Source organism: Oncorhynchus keta, unplaced genomic scaffold (genome assembly GCF_023373465.1).
Source record: "Oncorhynchus keta strain PuntledgeMale-10-30-2019 unplaced genomic scaffold, Oket_V2 Un_scaffold_714_pilon_pilon, whole genome shotgun sequence".
Classification (NCBI taxonomy): Eukaryota; Metazoa; Chordata; class Actinopteri; order Salmoniformes; family Salmonidae; genus Oncorhynchus; species Oncorhynchus keta.
In genome coordinates this window covers 13,084-35,000 of record NW_026290992.1, presented here as the reverse complement: position 1 = coordinate 35,000, position 21,917 = coordinate 13,084, and the positions used below count along the sequence as shown (strand labels likewise).

Sequence of the window (21,917 nt, the reverse complement as noted above, 5' to 3'; positions counted from 1 at the left end):
TGAGGCCCCTTAGGGCCCGGGGCAGCTTGCTGCGGTTACGTCTCTCCTGAACAGTACACAATCACCATCAATAGTCCCATGTCAACAAACACTGCAGCCTGACCAAGTGTAACAGAGGTGTTTCAGTGAACCCGGCTCAAATGGTGACTAGCCTAACTCTGCCTGAGACGAGCCATAAATTAATCTATTATTGCATACACAACACATCTATTGTCAAACTATGGCTAACTGATCTAATGTCAAGGCTCAGAGGGCTAACAGTCTTGTGAACCCTGTTAAAATGAAGATGGGCCTTTATCTAATTTTCACCTTCATCATCTTCTTGTTCTCTCGGTTAAGCTCCATTTCCAGAGCAAAGACATCCCCAGCTGAGGGCCCTTCCTCATCTCCCTTAGCTTCAACCTTCCTCTCCTCCTCTGAATCCTCCTCTTCCTCTTCTTCATAATCGTCATCGTTGTCTTCATCCTCCTCCTCCTCCTCTTCCTCAGTCTGTTCAGTCTCTGTTCCCTCCTCCATCATAGAGGCAAAGGCCTTCTGGACAGAGGGGCTGACGCCTTCCTCTGGATCCGCTGGCAGGGACAGAAGAGGTGGATAGTTGGCATACAACAATGACTTGACTGGAATTGCTTAAGAAGACATGAAGAGTGCCTAGGCTTTAGCTCAGCGGGCTAATACAAGATTGTGGGAATCACAATATCCATGTTCCGAACCCAAGCAGTCACATCACTGAACAAGTGGAGACACACACCTGCGGGCCGTTTTTTAGAACATTTTCTCGGACTGCGGCCGTGGGAAGTGCTGGGGAGAGTGTCATCTGGTCCAATCTCTTCATCTTCCTCTGAACGTCCTTCGTTCGATACCTGAGAGAAAAGATCCGAGATGAGATGCTTTCAACACAGGCATTCGTGAAAGGCGTTCCAGTAGCACATATATCATTGCGAGCTCCAAAACTTGTACACAAGTTTGATCTTTTCAACGTTAATACAGCATGCAGAGTGGATGTCCCACTTACCTTCAATTTAGCTTTTCTTTCCTCTCTCCGTATTTCAAACTCCTCGAATGAAATTCTTCCCTCCAGGTAGTCAATGAGCTCTGAGCTGAACGCCGACATCTCATCGACTAACTAAAACGATTTATGGTGTTTAAAAACACGTAAAACAATGATGATAATTCTCATTGTAAACATTTCATTTTGACAACACGAGTGGCACCGGCGACTGTTAATGACGTAATTTCTAAACGACAGAAGTTCTTCTTCGACGCTTCAAAAGGAAGATTTGTAAATCGTTACCCACCGCCACCTATCGATTAATGCATGAACCACACAAATACTCATAAACAAACAGAGACAAATACACACATAAAGTATCAGATAACGACAATACATTGGTATATTATTCTTTGATGATTTTGGTATGAATCATTGGGAGTGAATTCGTTTTTGGTTGTTGTTGTGTTCAGACAATTCCTATTCCACAACGACAGGTGGCGCTGTTCTGCACCATCTCGTTAGAGAAAATCCCGTTCGCTTCTTCCATCGTCACTGATGTTATGGCGGACTACAACAAGCACAGCAGCAAACGGCTCTCCGACGATGGAGGTGATACTAGTACATCTTTAGGGGCAATGTATCACTGTCTTGTCGAAATAAGACTAGAAGTATAACGTTACATCGACCACCTGTAACTAATACAACATTCCCATGCTCATCGTGTCCGCTTGTGAACGGAGCTTCCCCATTCAGCTAGCTAGATAGCAGCCATTGATGTAACGTTAGCAGGTTTCCAATGAAACTAGATAGCTGGTTTTATTAGCTAGCTAGCTTTACGCGAGATCGCTAGGTTAGCCATTGCAGCTGCTCATGTATGGTGTCGCAATGTTTACGATTGTTTTTCCAAATACTTTTGTCGGTAAACACAACTAATGTGGGCTTCACTTGGCATGCAGCCAGTTTCAAAAGAAGACACATTTAGCTAGCTGGATGCAACATGCGTTGAACGTAAAAAAAATCTGTAACATGATATGCAATAAACTATAGGCTATGCATGCACATATGCTATGTGGCAAATTGCAATAGTGTTAAAATAACTAGCTCGGTTTATGACCAAAATACCGACCATAACCGCAACAATAGTGGGAGTGTTTGGTCCTTTCACACACCAACAGGTTCACCCATAGAATTAGGAATTCCTTTAATAGGATCTCTATGGGTTCACCCACCTACCGGTAACCCGGCAACCACTCCCAGGTAACAGTAGCTCATCCTTGGTTTCCCAGGCAACAGTTGCTCACCTTGGTAAGTTGTTTCGCCTCCAGCAGGACCGGAGGAGAAGGAAGGCAGTGTGAAAACTAAGACTGTCTCTTCCAGCACTGGAGGAGGGGGGAAACGCTCGGCCCAGGAGGTCAGCCCTGGCCCGGGGAAGGTGTCCACCTCAAGCCACCCGGTACCCCCGGCCCCCAAAGTCTCCAAGATAGGATTTGGTCTGATCAGCCAGCCTATAAAGAAGCCTGCGCCCATCTCCATCAAGCTGGGTGCTAGTGTGAGTACCATTAGGGTTAGTGTGTGTGTGACATCTAACTCAGTGTGTGTGGTTGACAGATGTGTGTATCTCTCCATTTTAGAAACCCAAAGAGCCTGTACCTGTACCTGCCAAGAAACCAGCTCTGGCCTCGGTTTTCAATGTTGACTCTGATGATGTGAGTTAAGGCTGGCTTCATTTCGGCTGGCACCGAGCCAAACTTGGCTGAACCGAACGAGAGTGCTTGCATACTCCCTTAAAATAACTTTGCTGGAAAATTTTGAAAAAAGCTGCAATAGTACTGTTTGTCCATTTTGAGACACCGTAGCCAGTATACGCTTCCTCAAAATAGTCAGAATTACTAAAAAAAAGAACTCAAGAAATGTAATTAGTTTAGAAGTTGTTTTTTTTCCCGCGTAAGTTCACATCTAACTAAGATGTTTCTTGCAGTATTTTTCAAAGAAAAGTCATCTCTCATTGAATGACAGACTTTACTGAAGAATCCCTACTGTTGACCAATCAGAGACGAAGGGGCGTACACTTCCGCTCCGAACTTCGGCTTGCCTCTAGAAAAGAATGTTGTGTACCCAAACACCTGAAAAACCCTTCACCGAAATCCAAAACAAACAAAAATGGCGCAAAATGGCGTCACAATATATGCACAAACTGTTTTGGCTGGGAAGCATGCTGACGCCTTCATACACACACACACACACACACACACACACACACACACACACACACACACACACACACACACACACACACGATATCCCAATAGATTAGTAGGTTGTGCAAACAAACTGTCACATGCAGTGAAACATCAATGTTGATGCCTGTGCTCTACATTTACATTTAAGTCATTTAGCAGACGCTCTTATCCAGAGCGACTTACAAATTGGTGCATTCACCTTATGACATCCAGTGGAACAGCCACTTTACAATAGTGCATCTAAATCTTTTACCACAGAGTTGTAATAACAGCTGTTTTCTCCTCTGACAGAGTGAGGAGGAGATGCCTGCAGAAGCCAAGATGAGGATGAAGAACATTGGCAGGTAAGAAGCACAACGTTTGAATTATTATCTCAAAATGTTTTTACAACATCTCACAAATGTTATCTGAAATTCCAGGTTTTGTGACATAATACTCTGTTCATAAATCACTGAAATGTAATGTACCTGTTCCTAGATCCTTGTCAAGTATTCTACCCAGTGTGCATCTCTGAAACGGCATCCTATTGCCTATTAGTTAACTAACATTGACCACTTTGGAGAGACCTCTGGCCCATAGTATGGCACTATATAGGGTATCGGTGGATTTAAACCAGGCGTGATGACCACACGTGTTTGCATGGGTCATTTGAGCGTGGACCTACTACTAGTCAATGTGATGTTATCATTTTGGTCAACGCACCAGTTCTGACCGCAGTGGTTTCAACAACCTTTAGGTCCACTACCACACATAACTCTCTATGTTCACCTCAGGGAGACGCCCACGTCAGCAGGCCCCAACTCCTTCAACAAGGGGAAGCAGGGATTCTCCGACCACCAGAAGCTCTGGGAGAGGAAGCTCAAGTCTCAGACGGACACTGACCAATAGGGCTCCGCCTCATTGGTTATTAGTCACAGTAAGACCAGTAGGGCTCGGCCTTACTGGGTTGCTAATGACAACAGTCAAACTGCACACCGTGTTTGATTTTGTGTGGAATGATGTCACCTTGATTGAGTGCTGCTTCTCTTCCTTTTGACTGTTGACGATGGTGTAAAAACAATGTACATACTGCTATGTAATGATGGGGAGACATTCGTGCTATCAACCATAGTTTTTTGTTTTGTTTTAAGCGTGTGTGTGTGTGTGTGTGTGTGTGTGTGTATGTGTGTGTGTGTGTGTGTGTGTGTGTGTGTGTGTGTGTGTGTGTGTGTGTGTGTGTGTGTGTGTGTGTGTGTGTGTGTGTGTGTGTGTGTGTGTGTGTGTTATATAGCAGACTGGAGTGGGTGTAGTTCAGAGCAATGAGGATACGTTTTGGGAAAGGGAACTTCAAGACAACTTAATAATAGTTTGACTCATCTAGGATATATCACTACTTTATAACAGTCCTAACAGGGTTTTCAACCCTGGCCTTTCCCTCACTGTCTGTCATGCCTTTACAGAGTGATCCCAGACAGGAACCATTTCTCCCGTGCCTGAGGTTGACATGTAGAAATATTCATATTAGGACAATAAACTTACATTCAATTCCAAAATGAAATGTATTTTTTAATGATATTTATGCAACAACAAAAAAATCAATTGAACCACAATGCACATACCAGTGTATCATATACATTCTTCAAATGCATAAATCATGTAAAGCCTCAATGACAATCTTGATGATGTTACTGGGTATAAGAAGAGGAGCGGAGGACAGTAATTATCAAAGATTGTTATAACTAAACCAAGATAGACCACACCCTGTCGTTTCAAAAGGGGAATGAATGAGCCGTGGTGGGCAGAACAAGCGGATGCTTCACATTTATACACCCGGTGAAATATCGGTCTTATTGTTCTATCTGTGCTATTATATTCTTTCAAAATGGAAAGACATTTTTTCCTTCACATAAGGAAACTAGTTATTCTGCTGTCAACAGCTGTCTCTAACTGTAGCTTATGCAAGTATGTTAGGTCCTTCTCTGTACTGTAGTTGGTTTGTAATATAAATAAATACCTCTTCTGGGGTGTATTAACTAGGAAACAAACAGAACTCAACAGAAGCAAGAGAAACGGGGTCAGAACCTGAATTTGTCCAATAGAAAGTAGTTTTTGTTGCAAAACATTTTCCGTTTGCCAAAGGTTTTGCTATGGTCCAAAACCTTGTGCTACGGTGTGCTTTAAGGACTCTGATCTTTAGCACAGTTATTGGAGAAAAAACCTGACCTGGTTGGTTTAAAAGACCAATTACTGAAAAAAGAACACACCCAGGATCTGCACTGACTGACATTTACCAGGAACCACTGCATTGACTGCTATTTACCAGGAACCACTGCTTTGACTGACATTTACCAGGAACCACTGCTTTGACTGCTATTTACCAGGAACCACTGCTTTGACTACCATTTACCAGGAACCACTGCATTGACTGCTATTTACCAGGAACCACTGCTTTGACTGCTATTTACCAGGAACCACTGCTTTGACTACCATTTACCAGGAACCACTGCATTGACTGCCATTTACCAGGAACCACTGCTTTGACTGCCATTTACCAGGAACCACTGCATTGACTGCTATTTACCAGGAACCACTGCTTTGACTGCTATTTACCAGGAACCACTGCTTTGACTACCATTTACCAGGAACCACTGCATTGACTGCTATTTACCAGGAACCACTGCTTTGACTGCTATTTACCAGGAACCACTGCTTTGACTACCATTTACCAGGAACCACTGCATTGACTGCTATTTACCAGGAACCACTGCTTTGACTGCCATTTACCAGGAACCACTGCTTTGACTACCATTTACCAGGAACCACTGCATTGACTGCTATTTATCAGGAACCACTGCTTTGACTGCTATTTACCAGGAACCACTGCTTTGACTGCCATTTACCAGGAACCACTGCTTTGACTGCCATTTACCAGGAACCACTGCTTTGACTGCTATTTACCAGGAACCACTGCTTTGACTACCATTTACCAGGAACCACTGCATTGACTGCTATTTACCAGGAACCACTGCTTTGACTGCTATTTACCAGGAACCACTGCTTTGACTGCTATTTACCAGGAACCACTGCTTTGACTGACATTTACCAGGAACCACTGCTTTGACTGCTATTTACCAGGAACCACTGCTTTGACTACCATTTACCAGGAACCACTGCATTGACTGCTATTTACCAGGAACCACTGCTTTGACTGCTATTTACCAGGAACCACTGCTTTGACTACCATTTACCAGGAACCACTGCATTGACTGCCATTTACCAGGAACCACTGCTTTGACTGCCATTTACCAGGAACCACTGCATTGACTGCTATTTACCAGGAACCACTGCTTTGACTTCTATTTACCAGGAACCACTGCTTTGACTACCATTTACCAGGAACCACTGCATTGACTGCTATTTACCAGGAACCACTGCTTTGACTGCTATTTACCAGGAACCACTGCTTTGACTACCATTTACCAGGAACCACTGCATTGACTGCTATTTACCAGGAACCACTGCTTTGACTGCCATTTACCAGGAACCACTGCTTTGACTACCATTTACCAGGAACCACTGCATTGACTGCTATTTACCAGGAACCACTGCTTTGACTGCTATTTACCAGGAACCACTGCTTTGACTGCCATTTACCAGGAACCACTGCTTTGACTGCCATTTACCAGGAACCACTGCTTTGACTGCTATTTACCAGGAACCACTGCTTTGACTACCATTTACCAGGAACCACTGCATTGACTGCTATTTACCAGGAACCACTGCTTTGACTGCTATTTACCAGGAACCACTGCTTTGACTGCTATTTACCAGGAACCACTGCATTGACTGCCATTTACCAGGAACCACTGCTTTGACTGCCATTTACCAGGAACCACTGCTTTGACTGCCATTTACCAGGAACCACTGCTTTGACTGCCATTTACCAGGAACCACTGCTTTGATTGCTATTTACCAGGAACCACTGCTTTGACTGCTATTTACCAGGAACCACTGCTTTGATTGCTATTTACCAGGAACCACTGCATTGACTGCCATTTACCAGGAACCACTGCTTTGACTGTTATTTACCAGGAACCACTGCTTTGACTGCTATTTACCAGGAAACACTGCTTTGACTGTTATTTACCAGGAACCACTGCTTTGACTACCATTTACCAGGAACCACTGCTTTGACTACCATTTACCAGGAACCACTGCTTTGACTGCTATTTACCAGGAACCACTGCTTTGACTACCATTTACCAGGAACCACTGCTTTGACTGTTATTTACCAGGAACCACTGCATTGACTGCCATTTACCAGGAACCACTGCTTTGACTACCATTTACCAGGAACCACTGCTTTGACTGCCATTTACCAGGAACCACTGCTTTGACTACCATTTACCAGGAACCACTGCTTTGACTGCTATTTACCAGGAACCACTGCTTTGACTACCATTTACCAGGAACCACTGCTTTGACTGCCATTTACCAGGAACCACTGCTTTGACTACCATTTACCAGGAACCACTGCTTTGACTACCATTTACCAGGAACCACTGCTTTGACTGCTATTTACCAGGAACCACTGCTTTGACTACCATTTACCAGGAACCACTGCATTGACTGCTATTTACCAGGAACCACTGCTTTGACTGCTATTTACCAGGAACCACTGCTTTGACTGCTATTTACCAGGAACCACTGCTTTGACTGCCATTTACCAGGAACCACTGCTTTGACTGCCATTTACCAGGAACCACTGCTTTGACTGCCATTTACCAGGAACCACTGCTTTGACTACCATTTACCAGGAACCACTGCATTGACTGCCATTTACCAGGAACCACTGCTTTGACTGCCATTTACCAGGAACCACTGCTTTGACTGCCATTTACCAGGAACCACTGCTTTGACTGCTATTTACCAGGAACCACTGCTTTGACTGCCATTTACCAGGAACCACTGCTTTGACTGCCATTTACCAGGAACCACTGCTTTGACTGCTATTTACCAGGAACCACTGCTTTGACTGCTATTTACCAGGAACCACTGCATTGACTGCTATTTACCAGGAACCACTGCTTTGACTGCCATTTACCAGGAACCACTGCATTGACTGCCATTTACCAGGAACCACTGCTTTGACTGCTATTTACCAGGAACCACTGCTTTGACTGCCATTTACCAGGAACCACTGCCTTGACTGCTATTTACCAGGAACCACTGCTTTGACTGCTAACCACTACGTTACCAGGTTCCAGGACTTAACGACACATTCTTAGAAGCAACAACCATGAAACCACAGGTCCCTCAACCCCAAAAAATATATATACAAGGTGTCAAGTTACTGGAGAACCGCCCTAACGACTACAAAACAGTCACTCTGTCCTGGGTGTCTGTGTGTCTGTCTAACAGTGTCTGTGTGTCTGTCCCAGTCCCACTCTGGGCTGGCATGGCCTTGTGGAGGGATCTCCAGAACCGTGATCCAGAGTTGGAGCTAGTTATCATCCTTCCCTGGTCCTGGGGGGTCCAGTGCAGAGCAGGCAGGACTCTGATGGCCCTCCGAACTAGTGGAGGCAGCGGTGAGGCTGGAGTCACCATGCCCAGGGTGTGAGACAGGGGTAGAGATAGAGGCCTGCTGCTGGTTGGGCTGGTGGTGCTGGGGCTAGGACTGGGGTTGGGGATGGTGGGGCTAGGACTGGGGTTGGGGATGGTGGGGCTAGGACTGGGGTTGGGGATGGTGGGGCTAGGACTGGGGTTGGGGATGGTGGGGCTAGGACTGGGGTTGGGGATGGTGGGGCTAGGACTGGGGTTGGGGATGGTGGGGCTAGGGCTGGGGTTGGGGATGGTGGGGCTAGGACTGGGGTTGGGGATGGTGGGGCTAGGACTGGGGTTGGGGATGGTGGGGCTAGGACTGGGGTTGGGGATGGTGGGGCTAGGACTGGGGTTGGGGATGGTGGGGCTAGGACTGGGGTTGGGGATGGTGGGGCTAGGACTGGGGTTGGGGATGGTGGGGCTAGGACTGGGGTTGGGGATGGTGGGGCTAGGACTGGTGTTGGGGCTGGTGGGGCTAGGACTGGGGTTGGGGATGGTGGGGCTAGGACTGGGGTTGGGGATGGTGGGGCTAGGACTGGGGTTGGGGCTGGTCCAGATGAGGATGAGTCTGAAGTGTGGGTCTTGTTGTAAGGCTCTGATGCCTGTCTCCAGTTCAAACAGACAGGTACTGGCCAGGTAGTCAGGACTCAGGACACACACCAGTCGCCTGCTGCTGCGGATCGCACACACCACATCCTCTGTATACGCTAAAGCACAGAACACACAAACACAAAACCACAAACACCACACAAGTGTCATGCTTGGCAGGGTGACATGATAGTTATGCAGACTGTCAAAATCTGACAGTAAAACAGTGACTGTGTGAACCACACATTCTTCAGAAGACATTTCATTTGAAAGCTGACAACATTCAACGGTAATGTTTTACAGTCTACTCTGGTAATGTGACTGTTTCTATTCACATGGCCTGCTTCAACTATAGCCTGATCCTAGATCAGTTTGTGCAGTATAGCCAACTCCTATGTGCGTTGGCTGGCTCTACAGCACAAACTGGTCTGGGACCAGACTAATATGCGTCCTAAATGGCAGCCTTTCTCTATAATAGTACCCTACGTTTTAGTAGTACACTAAATAGGGAATAGTATGCCATTTGGGAAGCAAACTAGAACCCACCTCCGCCCGGCAGCAGGTCTCTCTCTAGCAGAAAGAGGTGGTAGCCCCACTGCCCCTCCAGAACCCTGGGCAGGAGCACCTCCAGCGCCTCCTCTCCTCTTCCTCGTCCCCCCGCCTCCTCAGAGGAAGAGCTGGGCACGTAGGACACAAAGGCATCATATTCCTTGTCGTCTACAGAGTCAAAACAGGGAAGGAGACAGAAGAGACATTCATCTACAGGGTCAATACAGAGAAGGAGACAGAAGAGACATTCATCTACAGAGTCAAAACAGGGAAGGAGATAGAAGAGACATTCATCTACAGAGTCAATACAGGGAAGGAGACAGAAGAGACATTCATCTACAGGGTCAATACAGAGAAGGAGACAGAAGAGACATTCATCTACAGAGTCAATACAGGGAAGGAGACAGAAGAGACATTCATCTACAGAGTCAAAACAGGGAAGGAGATAGAAGAGACATTCATCTACAGGGTCAATACAGGGAAGGAGATAGAAGAGACATTCATCTACAGGGTCAATACAGGGAAGGAGAGAGAAGAGACATTCATCTACAGGGTCAATACAGGGAAGGAGAGAGAAGAGACATTCATCTACAGGGTCAAAACAGGGAAGGAGATAGAAGAGACATTCATCTACAGGGTCAATACAGGGAAGGAGATAGAAGAGACATTCATCTACAGGGTCAATACAGGGAAGGAGACAGAAGAGACATTCATCTACAGGGTCAATACAGGGAAGGAGATAGAAGAGACATTCATCTACAGGGTCAATACAGGGAAGGAGATAGAAGAGACATTCATCTACAGGGTCAATACAGGGAAGGAGAGAGAAGAGACATTCATCTACAGAGTCAATACAGGGAAGGAGACAGAAGAGACATTCATCTACAGAGTCAATACAGGGAAGGAGACAGAAGAGACATTCATCTACAGAGTCAATACAGGGAAGAAGATAGAATAGACATTCATCTACAGAGTCAATACAGGGAAGGAGACAGAAGAGACATTCAGGTTACAGAGTCAATACAGGGAAGGAGATAGAAGAGACATTCATCTACAGAGTCAATACAGGGAAGGAGACAGAAGAGACATTCAGGTTACAGAGTCAATACAGGGAAGGAGAGAGAAGAGACATTCAGGTTACAGAGTCAATACAGGGAAGGAGAGAGAAGAGACATTCAGGTTACATAGTCAATACAGGGAAGGAGAGAGAAGAGACATTCAGGTTACAGAGTCAATACAGTTTATTGATGAATCATTGAAAATAGGTGTTCTTTTTACAATTTCAGGATACTTCCCGAATTGACTGATTTAGGACAGTGATGACCGTTAGGACAGTGATGACAGTTAGAGCAGTGATCACAGTTAGGGCAGTGATGACAATGATCACAGTTAGGACAGTGATCACAGTTAGGACAGTGATCACAGTTAGGACAGTGATCACAGTTAGGACAGTGATGACAGTTAGGACAGTGATCACAGTTAGGACAGTTAAGACAGTGATCACAGTGATGACAGTTAGAACAGTGATCACAGTGATGAAAGTTATGACAGTGAGGACAGTTATGACAGTGATGAAAGTTATGACAGTTAGGACAGTGATCACAGTTAGAACAGTTAGGACAGTGATGACAGTTAGGACAGTGATGACAGTTAGAACAGTGATCACAGTTAGGGCAGTGATCACAGTGATGACAGTGATCACAGTTATGACAGTGATGACAGTGATCACAGTTAGGACAGTGATGACAGTTAGGACAGTGATGACAGTTAAGACAGTGATCACAGTGATGACAGTTAGAACAGTTATGACAGTGATGACAGTTAAGACAGTGATCACAGTGATGAAAGTTATGACAGTGAGGACAGTTATGACAGTGATGAAAGTTATGACAGTTAGGACAGTAATCACAGTTAGAACAGTTAGGACAGTGATCACAGTGATGACAGTTAGGACAGTGATGACAGTTAGGACAGTGATCACAGTGATGACAGTTAGGACAGTGATGACAGTTAGAACAGTGATCACAGTTAGGACAGTGATCACAGTTAGGACAGTGATCACAGTTAGAACAGTTAGGACAGTTAGGACAGTGATCACAGTTAGGGCAGTGATCACAGTTAGGACAGTGATCACAGTTAGGACAGTGATCACAGTTATGACAGTGATCACAGTTAGGACAGTGATCACAATTAGAACAGTTAGGACAGTAATCACAGTTAGGACAGTAATCACAGTTAGGACAGTGATGACAGTGATCACAGTTAGGACAGTGATGACAGCGATCACAGTTAGGACAGTTAAGACAGTGATCACAGTGATCACAGTGATGACAGTTAGAACAGTTATGACAGTTAAGACAGTGATCACAGTGATGAAAGTTATGACAGTGAGGACAGTTATGACAGTGATGAAAGTTATGACAGTTAGGACAGTGATCACAGTGATGACAGTTTGGACAGTGATCACAGTTAGAACAGTTAGGACAGTGGTGACAGTTAGGACAGTGATGAAAGTTATGGCAGTTAGGACAGTGATCACAGTGATGACAGTTAGGACAGTGATCACAATTAGAACAGTTAGGACAGTGATCACAGTGATGACAGTTAGGACAGTGATCACAGTTAGAACAGTTAGGACAGTGATCACAGTGATGACAGTTAGGACAGTGATGAAAGTTATGGCAGTTAGGACAGTGATGACAGTGATGACAGTGATGACAGTGATCACAGTTAGGACAGTGATCACAGTTAGAACAGTTAGGACAGTGATCACAGTTAGGACAGTGATCACAGTTAGAACAGTTAGGACAGTGATGACCGTTAGGACAGTGATGACAGTTAGGACAGTGATCACAGTTAGAACAGTTAGGACAGTGATCACAGTTAGAACAGTTAGGACAGTGATGACAGTTAGGACAGTGATGAAAGTTATGACAGTTAGGACAGTGATCACAGTTAGAACAGTTAGGACAGTGATGAAAGTTAGGACAGTTAGGACAGTGATGAAAGTTAGAACAGTTAGGACAGTGATCACAGTTAGAACAGTTAGGACAGTGATCACAGTTAGAACAGTTAGGACAGTGATGACAGTTAGAACAGTGATGACAGTTAGGACAGTGATCACAGTTAGAACAGTTAGGACAGTGATCACAGTTAGAACAGTTAGGACAGTGATCACAGTTAGAACAGTTAGGACAGTGATGACAGTTAGAACAGTGATCACAGTGATGACAGTTAGGACAGTGATCACAGTTAGAACAGTTAGGACAGTGATGACAGTTATGACGTCATTTCAAAGAACTAACAACATGACTGGCTTTTTTTTCCAGAACACCCAGCCATCTTGGGGCGGCAGGGTAGCCTAGTGGTTAGAGCGTTGGACTAGTAACCGGAAGGTTGCAAGTTCAAACCCCCGAGCTGACAAGGTACAAATCTGTCGTTCTGCCCCTGAACAGGCCGTCATTGAAAATAAGAATTTGTTCTTAACTGATCTTGCCTAGTAAAATAAAGGTCAAATAAAATAAATAAAATCTTGTGGTTTGAGGTTGTAACTAGTCAAGTTGAAACAGTCATTTCCTGATGGCTAGATTTGAGGTTTGCCTAGATGCTAGATAGCTTTTATCTGACAGTGTGTGTAAGATTGGGAGTGGAGGAGATGGACACCATATATCAACCATTAGATACTTGGTAAGAGTGGGAGGAGAAAACCCTAAATTAAGATATCATGTGATTTGTTTTCCTTATATCTTATCTGTCTGTCTGTCTGTCTGTCTGTCTGTCTGTCTGTCTGTCTGTCTGTCTGTCTGTCTGTCTGTCTGTCTGTCTGTCTGTCTGTCTGTCTGTCTGTCTGTCTGTCTGTCTGTCTGTCTGTCTGTCTGTCTGTCTGTCTGTCTGTCTGTCTGTCTGTCTGTCTGTGTGAGTGAGTGAGTGAGTGAGTGAGTGAGTGAGTGAGTGAGTGAGTGAGTGAGTGAGTGAGTGAGTGAGTGAGAGATGTGTTTATGACCTGTGGTGGTCTGTTTGTATGGGAGGTAGATTCTGTAGAGAATAGAGATCTCTAGCCAGTAGAGGTGCACTGTAATGCCCATCCCAGCTACAAACAGCAGAGACACCACCGGACACACTATCACCAGCACACGGGAAACTGAAACAACATGACAAAATACACATTATAAACGGGGCGGTTCCAGTCCTGAATGCTGATTGGCTGACAGCAGTATACCACGGTTATGACAAAACATTTATTTTTACTGCTCGAACTACGTTGGTAACCAGTTTATAATATCAATAAGGCACCTGGGGGTTTGTGATATACTGCCAGTATACCACGGCTAAAGGCTGTGTCCAGGCATTCCACTCCATTGCGTCGTGCGTAAGAACAGCCCATAGCCGTGGTATATTGGCCACATACCACACCCCCTCAGGCATTATTGTTTAATTCTAACACATAGGATCGTTGTTGTCTCAGATAACAGTATGACAAGATATGGTTATTAAGTAAAAAGATACATTGCTAGTGTTCTCTGAAAAATGGATCTGACTCGTGGTAGGCTAACCTTGGTACCCAGAACCAAATCAGATGCAATGAGAGACTAGGGCTGCGTTCCAATCATCTCTACTTCCTCTAGATGTGTGAACCTGTTCATTACTCCCAACAAATTGAAAAGCATTGGATTGGACCAGGCAGGTCCCAGATGGAGTCATAAAACAGTCATTTCATCTCTACTTCCTCTAGATGTGTGAACCTGTTCATTACTCCCAACAAATTGAAAAGCATTGGATTGGACCAGGCAGGTCCCAGAAGGAGTCATAAAACAGTCATTTCATTCAAAATCCATGAAGGGAAGTGAACAAGTCCACACTTGGGGAGAAAGGAGAGATGATTGAGATGCACCCCATCAGTATTCTTCTGGTACCTGCAGATTTCCTTGTCAGCCTGATGGTGGCGCTGCTGTTGCCTACAGAGTTCTGGGCCAGACAGGTGAAGGTGGAGTCCAGGTGTAGCTGGGTCACCTCCGGGATTTGAGCTGTCCTGGTGACCGTGAACTCCAACTCTTCAATACTCCTTTCCCACACCTGCCTGGAGAGGAAACAGGTGGCCCTCTGGTCGACTACGAAAAGCCAACTGACATTTACTCCTGAGGTGCTGACCTGTTGCACCCTCGACAACTAATGTGATTATTATTATTTGACCCTGCTGGTCATCTATAAACATTTGAACATCTTGGCCATGTTCTGTTATAATCTCCACCCGGCACAGCCAGAAGAGGACTGGCCACCCCTCATAGCCTGGTTCCTCTCTAGGTTTCTTCCTATGTTCTGGCCTTTCTAGGGAGTTTTTCCTAGCCACCGTGCTTCTACACCTGCATTGTTTGCTGTTTAGGGTTTTAGGCTGGGTTTCTGTACAGCACTTTGAGATATCAGCTGATGTAAGAAGGGCTGTATAAATATATTTGATTTGATTGCTGCCCAAATGGCATCCTGTTCCCTATAAAGTACACTGTGCACTATGTAGGGACTAGGGTGCCATTTTGGGACGTAGGCATAGCCTACAGTGATACACATTATTATTTTAATGAAAGGTGGGTGCCTGACAAAAATAAGTTTAATGAATGAATCATTCATTCCTTAATGTTAATGCTTAATATACAATAATACATGACGAGCATCAACAACAAAAATGAGGTCCAACTCACTGTGCTTCCATCTCCATCAGTTTCATCATGCCTTCATGGTTGCTATGGGAACTGATCCACCACTGGACCACTGGGTCAAAGGTCCTCTGGAACCCAAAATGCACCTGACAGCTCAGATTATGAGGCTCCCCTGGGGAATAGAGGGTTGATATAAGGACTAGGTTGCATCCCCATTACCTATATAGTGCACTACCTCATAGGGCTCTAGTCTAAAGTAGTGCACTACCCCATAGGGCTCTAGTCTAAAGTAGTGCACTACCCCATAGGGCTCTGGTCTAAAGTAGTGCACTACCCCATAGGGCTCTGGTCTAAAGTAGTGCACTACCCCATAGGTCTCTGGTCTAAAGTAGTGCACTACCCCATAGGTCTCTGGTCTAAAGTAGTGCACTACCCCATAGGTCTCTGGTCTAAAGTAGTGCACTACCACATAGGTCTCTGGTCTAAAGTAGTGCACTACCCATTTACCAGGTCTCTGGTCTAAAGCCACAAACTGGTGAAACACAGTAGATCATACTGGTCTAAAGGTAAAGTGCACACCTGCCATCATCAAATCAATCCTTCAAAGTAGTGCTCCACAGGTCTCTGGTCTAAAGTCACCCAGCTCCACGGTCTCTGGTCTAAAGTAGTGCTCCTCATAGGTCTCTGGTCCAAAGGGCACTACCTAATCTGTGGAGGGTCTTTGGAGTCAGCGGCTGTGGAGGTAAAAGTGACATTTACTAGAATGTGTGTGTACAGTATGTGTACTAGCATGTGTGGTGTCTGTGCGGTTCTGGTAAAGTGCGTGCATGTGACCACTTGTGTGTCTCTGGGGTGTAAAGTGTGGTGGTGTATGTGTGTTCATCTTGGTCTCCATGGTGCACTTCATCTTGTGTCTGTGTGTATGGTCTCTGGTCTAAAGTGCACTACCATCTTGTGTGGTGTGTGTATGGGTGTGTGTTCCTCATCTTGTGTGGTGTGTGTATCATAGGTCTCTGGTCTAAAGTGTGTTCATCTTGTGTCTCTGGTCTAAAGGTGTGTGTTCACTCCTTGTGTCTGTGTGTATGGTCTCTGTAGTGCACTACCATCTTGTGTGGTGGTGTATGGGTGTGTGTTACCTCATCTTGTGTGGTGTGTGTATAGGTCTCTGTGTGCACTGTTCATCTTGGTGTGGTGTGTAGTGCACTACCACATAGGTCTCTGGTCTAAAGGAGTGTGTTCATCTTGTCTGGTGTAGTGTACCTGGGCATGTGTTCATCTGGTCTAAAGTAGTGCACTACCTCATAGGTCTCTGGTGTGTGGTGTGTGTATGGGCATGTGTTCATCTTGTGTGGTGTGTGTACTGGGTGTACCTCATAGGTCTCTGTCATCTTGTGTCTCTGGTCTAAGTAGTGCACTACCACATGTGTTCATCTTGTGTCTAAAGTGTATGGTCTCTGTGTGTGTACCTCATCTTGTCTGGTCTAAAGTATGGGCAAAGGAGTGTACCATCTTGTGTGTGCACTGTGGTCTAAAGTAGTGTGTTCATCTTGGTGGTGTGTGTACTACCACATGTGTTTATCTTGTCTAAAGTAGTGCACTACCTCATAGGCATGTGCTCTTGTCTAAAGTAGTGCACTACCACATGTGTTCTATCTTGTGTAGTGCACTACCACATGGGTCTGTGTTCATCTTGTGTGGTGTACCTCACATAGGTCTCTGGTCTAAAGTAGTTCATCTTGTGTGGTCTGGTCTAAAGTAGTATGGGTAGTGCACTATCATAGGTCTCTGGTCTAAAGTGTGTGGTGTGTAGTACTGGGTCTCTGTGCACTAGGTCATCTTGTCTGGTGTGTGTATGGGTGTGTGTTCATCTTGGTCTAACGCTCTTGTGGTGGTCTGGTCTAAAGTAGTGTTCATCTTGTGTGGTCTAAAGTAGTGCACTATGGGCATGTGTTTATCTTGTCTGGTGTGTGCACTATGGGTCTGTGTACCACATAGGTCTCTGGTGTAGTGCACTGGGTGTGGTCTCTGGTCTAAAGTAGTGCATCTTGGTCTCTGTCTAAAGTATGGGTCTGTGTTCATCTTAACACTACTCTCTGGTCTAAAGTAGTGGGTACCACATGTCTCTGTTCATCTTGTCTGGTGTGTACTACCACATAGGTTTATCTTGTCTAAAGTAGTGTGTATAGGGTGTGTGTATGGGTGTGTGCACTACCCCATAGGTCTCTGGTCTAAAGTGTTCATCTTGTCTAAAGTAGTGCACTACCTACTCTGGTCTAAAGTAGTGCACTGTGGTCTCTGGTCTATGGGTCTCTGTGTGTTCATCTTGTGTGTGCACTACCCCTCTGGTCTAAAGTATGGCTCTGTGTTCATTTTGTGTGTGTACCACATAGTCTCTGGTATAGGGGGAATAAGTCTCTGGTGTTCATTTCTCTGTGTGGTGTGTCTCTGGTAAAGTAGTGCAACTGGTGAAACACAGTGTTCATACTCTGTGTGGTGCCATCATCAAATCAATCCTGGTCAACCTCAGGCTCTGCACTCATCTTGTGGTCCTGGTCGTGTGCCATGGGGATAGTGTAATTTGTGGAGGTGTCTTTGGGTGTGTGCACTATGGGAATAAGTTGCCATTTAGTGTGTGAAACACAGTGATCATTTAAATCTTGTGTGGTGGGATAAGTGTGTATGGGTGTGTGTATGGGTGTGTGTGGGTGTGTGTTGGGAGACAGCCTGCAGCGACAGTCCTCCCGTACTTACGTATGACCGAGACGTTAACAGATCTCCTGACTGTCCAGGGGATCCCGTTGTCTTCGTAGGTGTAGTCACAGAAATACACTGTAGCATCACTCACATAGACAGTACCCAGCAGAAGAGTATACCTGTCTTCCACAGAGATAGTCCTCTTATCCTGTATCTCACACACAGGCCTGGCATCCTGCAGAGAAACCCATGATGTAAAGCCATTATTCACTTGTTTACCTGTTCAGTCGTTTGTTCATTTCTTTGTACGTTCGTCTATTTATTCCATTATGTGATGACCTGTCACAGGTGAGCAGGTGTGTAACCGGTCATATGGGTGTGTACGGCTTGTACTTGTGTTTACTAAAGGTTAGGAGGTTGTGTAAAGTCTTAGATGCAGTGGAATGATACCATAATTACATTCTGAAGAGAAACAATCATCAGGTAAAACCTGCCGTCCATCAATATACCACCTACACCTACCCAACCTACCTACCCAACCTACCTACCAACCCACCCACCCATCCATCCATCCATCCATCCATCCATCCATCCATCCATCCATCCATCCATCCACCCACCCATCCATCCATCCATCCATCCACCCACCCATCCAACCACCCACCTACACCCACCCACCCAACCACCCGCCCACCCACCTACACACCTACACACCCAACCAACCACCTACCCACACACCCACCCATCCACCAATCCAACCACCCACCTACACACCCACCCACCTACACACCCACCCAACCACCCACCTACACACCCACCCACCTACACACCCACCCATCCACCCACCCACCCACTCATTCAACCAACCAACCATCCATCCATCCATTCATCCATCCAAAAATCTGCTGGAATAATCACCTTGTACCATGTGACCTCTGACCTCTGTGTCTGACATTTGATCCCAGGGCATGGGATCCTGCCACCTTTGCCCAGAACCAGAGTGACTCTGTTCTCCTCTGTGTCCCTGCACCCCAGGCTGGCCCTCTCCAGCACCTCCACATAGACGTGGATCACCATACCACTGTGATAATAACAACACACATTCAAATTCACACATTGTGTCTTAGAAAGGTCAAAAATATAGGCAAACTGTTTTTCAAAATCAAACCCAGGCAAACTGTTCAAAGTAAGCAACCGCATTTGTACTGTCTTTGTGAAGGCGTTTTGGTCCTGAAGAGAATTCATGTAATGACGTGGCATGTTTTGGAGAGTTACACTACTTCACTTCATCCGTCCATTCCACCAAAGCTTCTCTCACTTCTTCTGATCAAAGGGCAGGAAACAGAGAGAGGGGCCTACCCAAACAGAGTCAATACAGACTACCTACCCTGTGGAAACAGAGAGAGGGGCCTACCCAAACAGAGTCAATACAGACTACCTACCCTGTGGAAACAGAGAGAGGGGCCTACCCAAACAGAGTCAATACAGACTACCTACCCTGTGGAAACAGAGAGAGGGGCCTACCCAAACAGAGTCAATACAGACTACCTACCCTGTGGAAACAGAGAGAGGGGCCTACCCAAACAGAGTCAATACAGACTACCTACCCTGTGGAAACGGAGAGAGGGGCCTACCCAAACAGAGTCAATACAGACTACCTACCCTGTGGAAACAGAGAGAGGGGCCTACCCAAACAGAGTCAATACAGACTACCTACCCTGTGGAAACGGAGAGAGGGGCCTACCCAAACAGAGTCAATACAGACTACCTACCCTGTGGAAACAGAGAGAGGGGCCTACCCAAACAGAGTCAATACAGACTACCTACCCTGTGGAAACAGAGAGAGGGGCCTACCCAAACAGAGTCAATACAGACTACCTACCCTGTGGAAACAGAGAGAGGGGCCTACCCAAACAGAGTCAATACAGGTGACCTACCCTGTGGAAACAGAGAGAGGGGCCTACCCAAACAGAGTCAATACAGACTACCTACCCTGTGGAAACAGAGAGAGGGGCCTACCCAAACAGAGTCAATACAGACTACCTACCCTGTGGAAACAGAGAGAGGGGCCTACCCAAACAGAGTCAATACAGACTACCTACCCTGTGGAAACGGAGAGAGGGGCCTACCCAAACAGAGTCAATACAGGTGACCTACCCTGTGGAAACAGAGAGAGGGGCCTACCCAAACAGAGTCAATACAGGTGACCTACCCTGTGAAAGAGAGGGGCCTACCCAAACAGAGTCAATACAGGTGACCTACCCTGTGAAAGAGAGGGGCCTACCCAAAGACCGTCAACAGACTACCTACCCTGTGTGGCATGTGTACTTCCCAGAGTCCTTTGCAGTAACGGTAGAGAACCAGAGCGCGTTCCCCCGTCCTGTCACGGCCCCGTCATCTCTGTCTCTGTTGGTTTCCCCCTCGGCCTTCGACCAATCAGCTTCCTCAGAGCTGGCTGTGATGTTGTAGAGGCGCTCACAGAGACCGGCGGACTGTGGTTTGGTACATTGCATGACAAACCCCTCCCCAGAGAAAGCTTTGTAGCCGTACGTCTCGGAGCCTGGCTTCAAACCTACACGTGTCACACAAGAAAGACATCTCTCATTCCACCCCGATGTACATATAATACAATTAATAGTGAAGGCATATGATATGTCTACATACACATGGAATATCTACCTGGTAAAATCTATAAATGTTGTTTTATACAATTGTTTGATAATAAAGATAAGTACCTTCTTCCTTGTCCCAGCGACTTACACAGAAGTATCTCTGCAGAAAACATGCGATGATTGCTAAAGCCAGTGACGGTCCAGGGTGCATCACTCCGTAGAACTGCATTCATTCCAATATCAAACCCACCACTTCCTTCATTTCAATATCAAACCCACCACTTCCTTCATTCCAATATCAAACCCACCACTGCGTGTCATAACTGTCACAAGGATCTGGGTTTCCTGGAAACAGAATCTCTTTCACCACTCTAAAACCAGACATATAGCTGTCAGTCCCTTCCTTTCCTAGTAAATGAAAAGGGACTCATCTGAACTAGTTTCCCTGCGTTCCACTGCTCTGTTCTCCTTTAGCCACTAGTCTGTGCAGCTTGCCTCTTAGACAGTTGGAAACCAATCATATCTGATACTGACTTCCCTCAGAGATGCACCATGTGAAAACATGACAACCAGTTTCCTGTGTCAACGTCCATTTCCTGGTTAGATGCAGAGAGCTCTACTTCTCTAGAAGTTTCACACCATCTTTGGGAATCTGTGCATCTGTGGGTGTGGGTAGACGGAGTGTGAAATGTGTAAGTATGCAAGACTGATCTGTGATGTAAGAGAAGGCAGCTGTGTTACAAGTCGAAAACATTTATTGAAGCACAGTTTCAATACATTAGTAACACTGAACAGTGGTGAGTCTATAGACCAATACATTAGTAACACTGAACAGTGGTGAGTCTATAGACCAATACATTAGTAACACTGAACAGTGGTGAGTCTATAGACCAATACATTAGTAACACTGAACAGTGGTGAGTCTATAGACCAATACATTAGTAACACTGAACAGTGGTGAGTCTATAGACCAATACATTAGTAACACTGAACTGTGGTGAGTCTATAGACT

The 21,917-nt window shown here is 45.6% G+C and overlaps 3 protein-coding genes across 6 annotated transcripts in view; 1 reads left to right on the top strand and 2 right to left on the bottom strand.

Annotated features, from left to right (window-relative positions):
- gtf3c3 (general transcription factor IIIC, polypeptide 3) overlaps positions 1–1,250 on the bottom strand; it is a 20,143-nt gene extending 18,893 nt beyond the window's left edge. The window contains exons 1-4 of the mRNA XM_052517355.1: positions 1,013–1,250; positions 749–860; positions 310–569; positions 1–46 (exon numbers count right to left, since the gene is read on the bottom strand). The exon at positions 1–46 is cut by the window's left edge and continues 78 nt beyond it. Of these exons, the coding sequence (XP_052373315.1) occupies positions 1–46; positions 310–569; positions 749–860; positions 1,013–1,111 (517 nt within the window). The 5' untranslated portion in view covers positions 1,112–1,250. The remainder of the gene's footprint in view (positions 47–309; positions 570–748; positions 861–1,012) is intronic.
- Positions 1,251–1,442: 192 nt separating this feature from the next.
- LOC118381953 (PEST proteolytic signal-containing nuclear protein-like) lies at positions 1,443–4,768 on the top strand. Of its 4 annotated transcripts, XM_052517359.1 has the most exons (6): positions 1,537–1,600; positions 2,278–2,296; positions 2,369–2,540; positions 2,623–2,697; positions 3,523–3,575; positions 4,005–4,768. In XM_052517359.1, exons 1-6 carry the CDS (start codon positions 1,552–1,554, stop codon positions 4,117–4,119), a joined length of 483 nt encoding a protein of 160 aa, XP_052373319.1. In that variant the 5' UTR covers positions 1,537–1,551; the 3' UTR covers positions 4,120–4,768. The 4 variants fall into 4 exon arrangements, with proteins under 4 accessions (XP_052373317.1, XP_052373318.1, XP_052373319.1 ...); XM_052517357.1 differs by lacking the exon at positions 2,278–2,296 and having other exon boundaries at positions 1,443–1,600; positions 2,317–2,540; XM_052517358.1 differs by lacking the exon at positions 2,278–2,296 and having other exon boundaries at positions 1,496–1,600; positions 2,320–2,540.
- On the bottom strand, positions 4,372–21,420 carry LOC118382312 (X-linked interleukin-1 receptor accessory protein-like 2). Its single transcript, XM_052517352.1, has 11 exons — positions 21,029–21,420; positions 20,604–20,865; positions 19,212–19,374; positions 18,351–18,528; positions 16,303–16,333; positions 16,107–16,111; positions 15,642–15,771; positions 14,862–15,025; positions 13,952–14,089; positions 9,946–10,116; positions 4,372–9,518 (listed from the first exon to the last, which is right to left on the bottom strand). Exons 1-11 carry the CDS (start codon positions 21,132–21,134, stop codon positions 8,584–8,586), a joined length of 2,283 nt encoding a protein of 760 aa, XP_052373312.1. The 5' UTR covers positions 21,135–21,420; the 3' UTR covers positions 4,372–8,583.
- Between the last annotated feature and the right edge of the window lie 497 nt (positions 21,421–21,917).

What these genes read in the sequence shown, in the direction of transcription:
- LOC118381953 (XM_052517356.1), top strand. Translation starts at nt 2,046, where the DNA reads ATGCACATATGCTATGTGGCAAATTGCAATAGTGTTAAAATAACTAGC. An exon ending in TCAATGTTGACTCTGATGAT is followed by an intron (nt 2,698 to 3,522) that starts GTGAGTTAAGGC and finishes CTCCTCTGACAG; the next exon opens with AGTGAGGAGGAGATGCCTGC. An exon ending in AGGATGAAGAACATTGGCAG is followed by an intron (nt 3,576 to 4,004) that starts GTAAGAAGCACA and finishes TGTTCACCTCAG; the next exon opens with GGAGACGCCCACGTCAGCAG.
- LOC118382312 (XM_052517352.1), bottom strand. Translation starts at nt 21,134, where the DNA reads ATGCAGTTCTACGGAGTGATGCACCCTGGACCGTCACTGGCTTTAGCA. An exon ending in CAGAGGTCACATGGTACAAG is followed by an intron (nt 18,529 to 19,211) that starts GTGATTATTCCA and finishes GTTTCTCTGCAG; the next exon opens with GATGCCAGGCCTGTGTGTGA. An exon ending in TGTTAACGTCTCGGTCATAC is followed by an intron (nt 16,334 to 18,350) that starts GTAAGTACGGGA and finishes TTACCTCCACAG; the next exon opens with CCGCTGACTCCAAAGACCCT.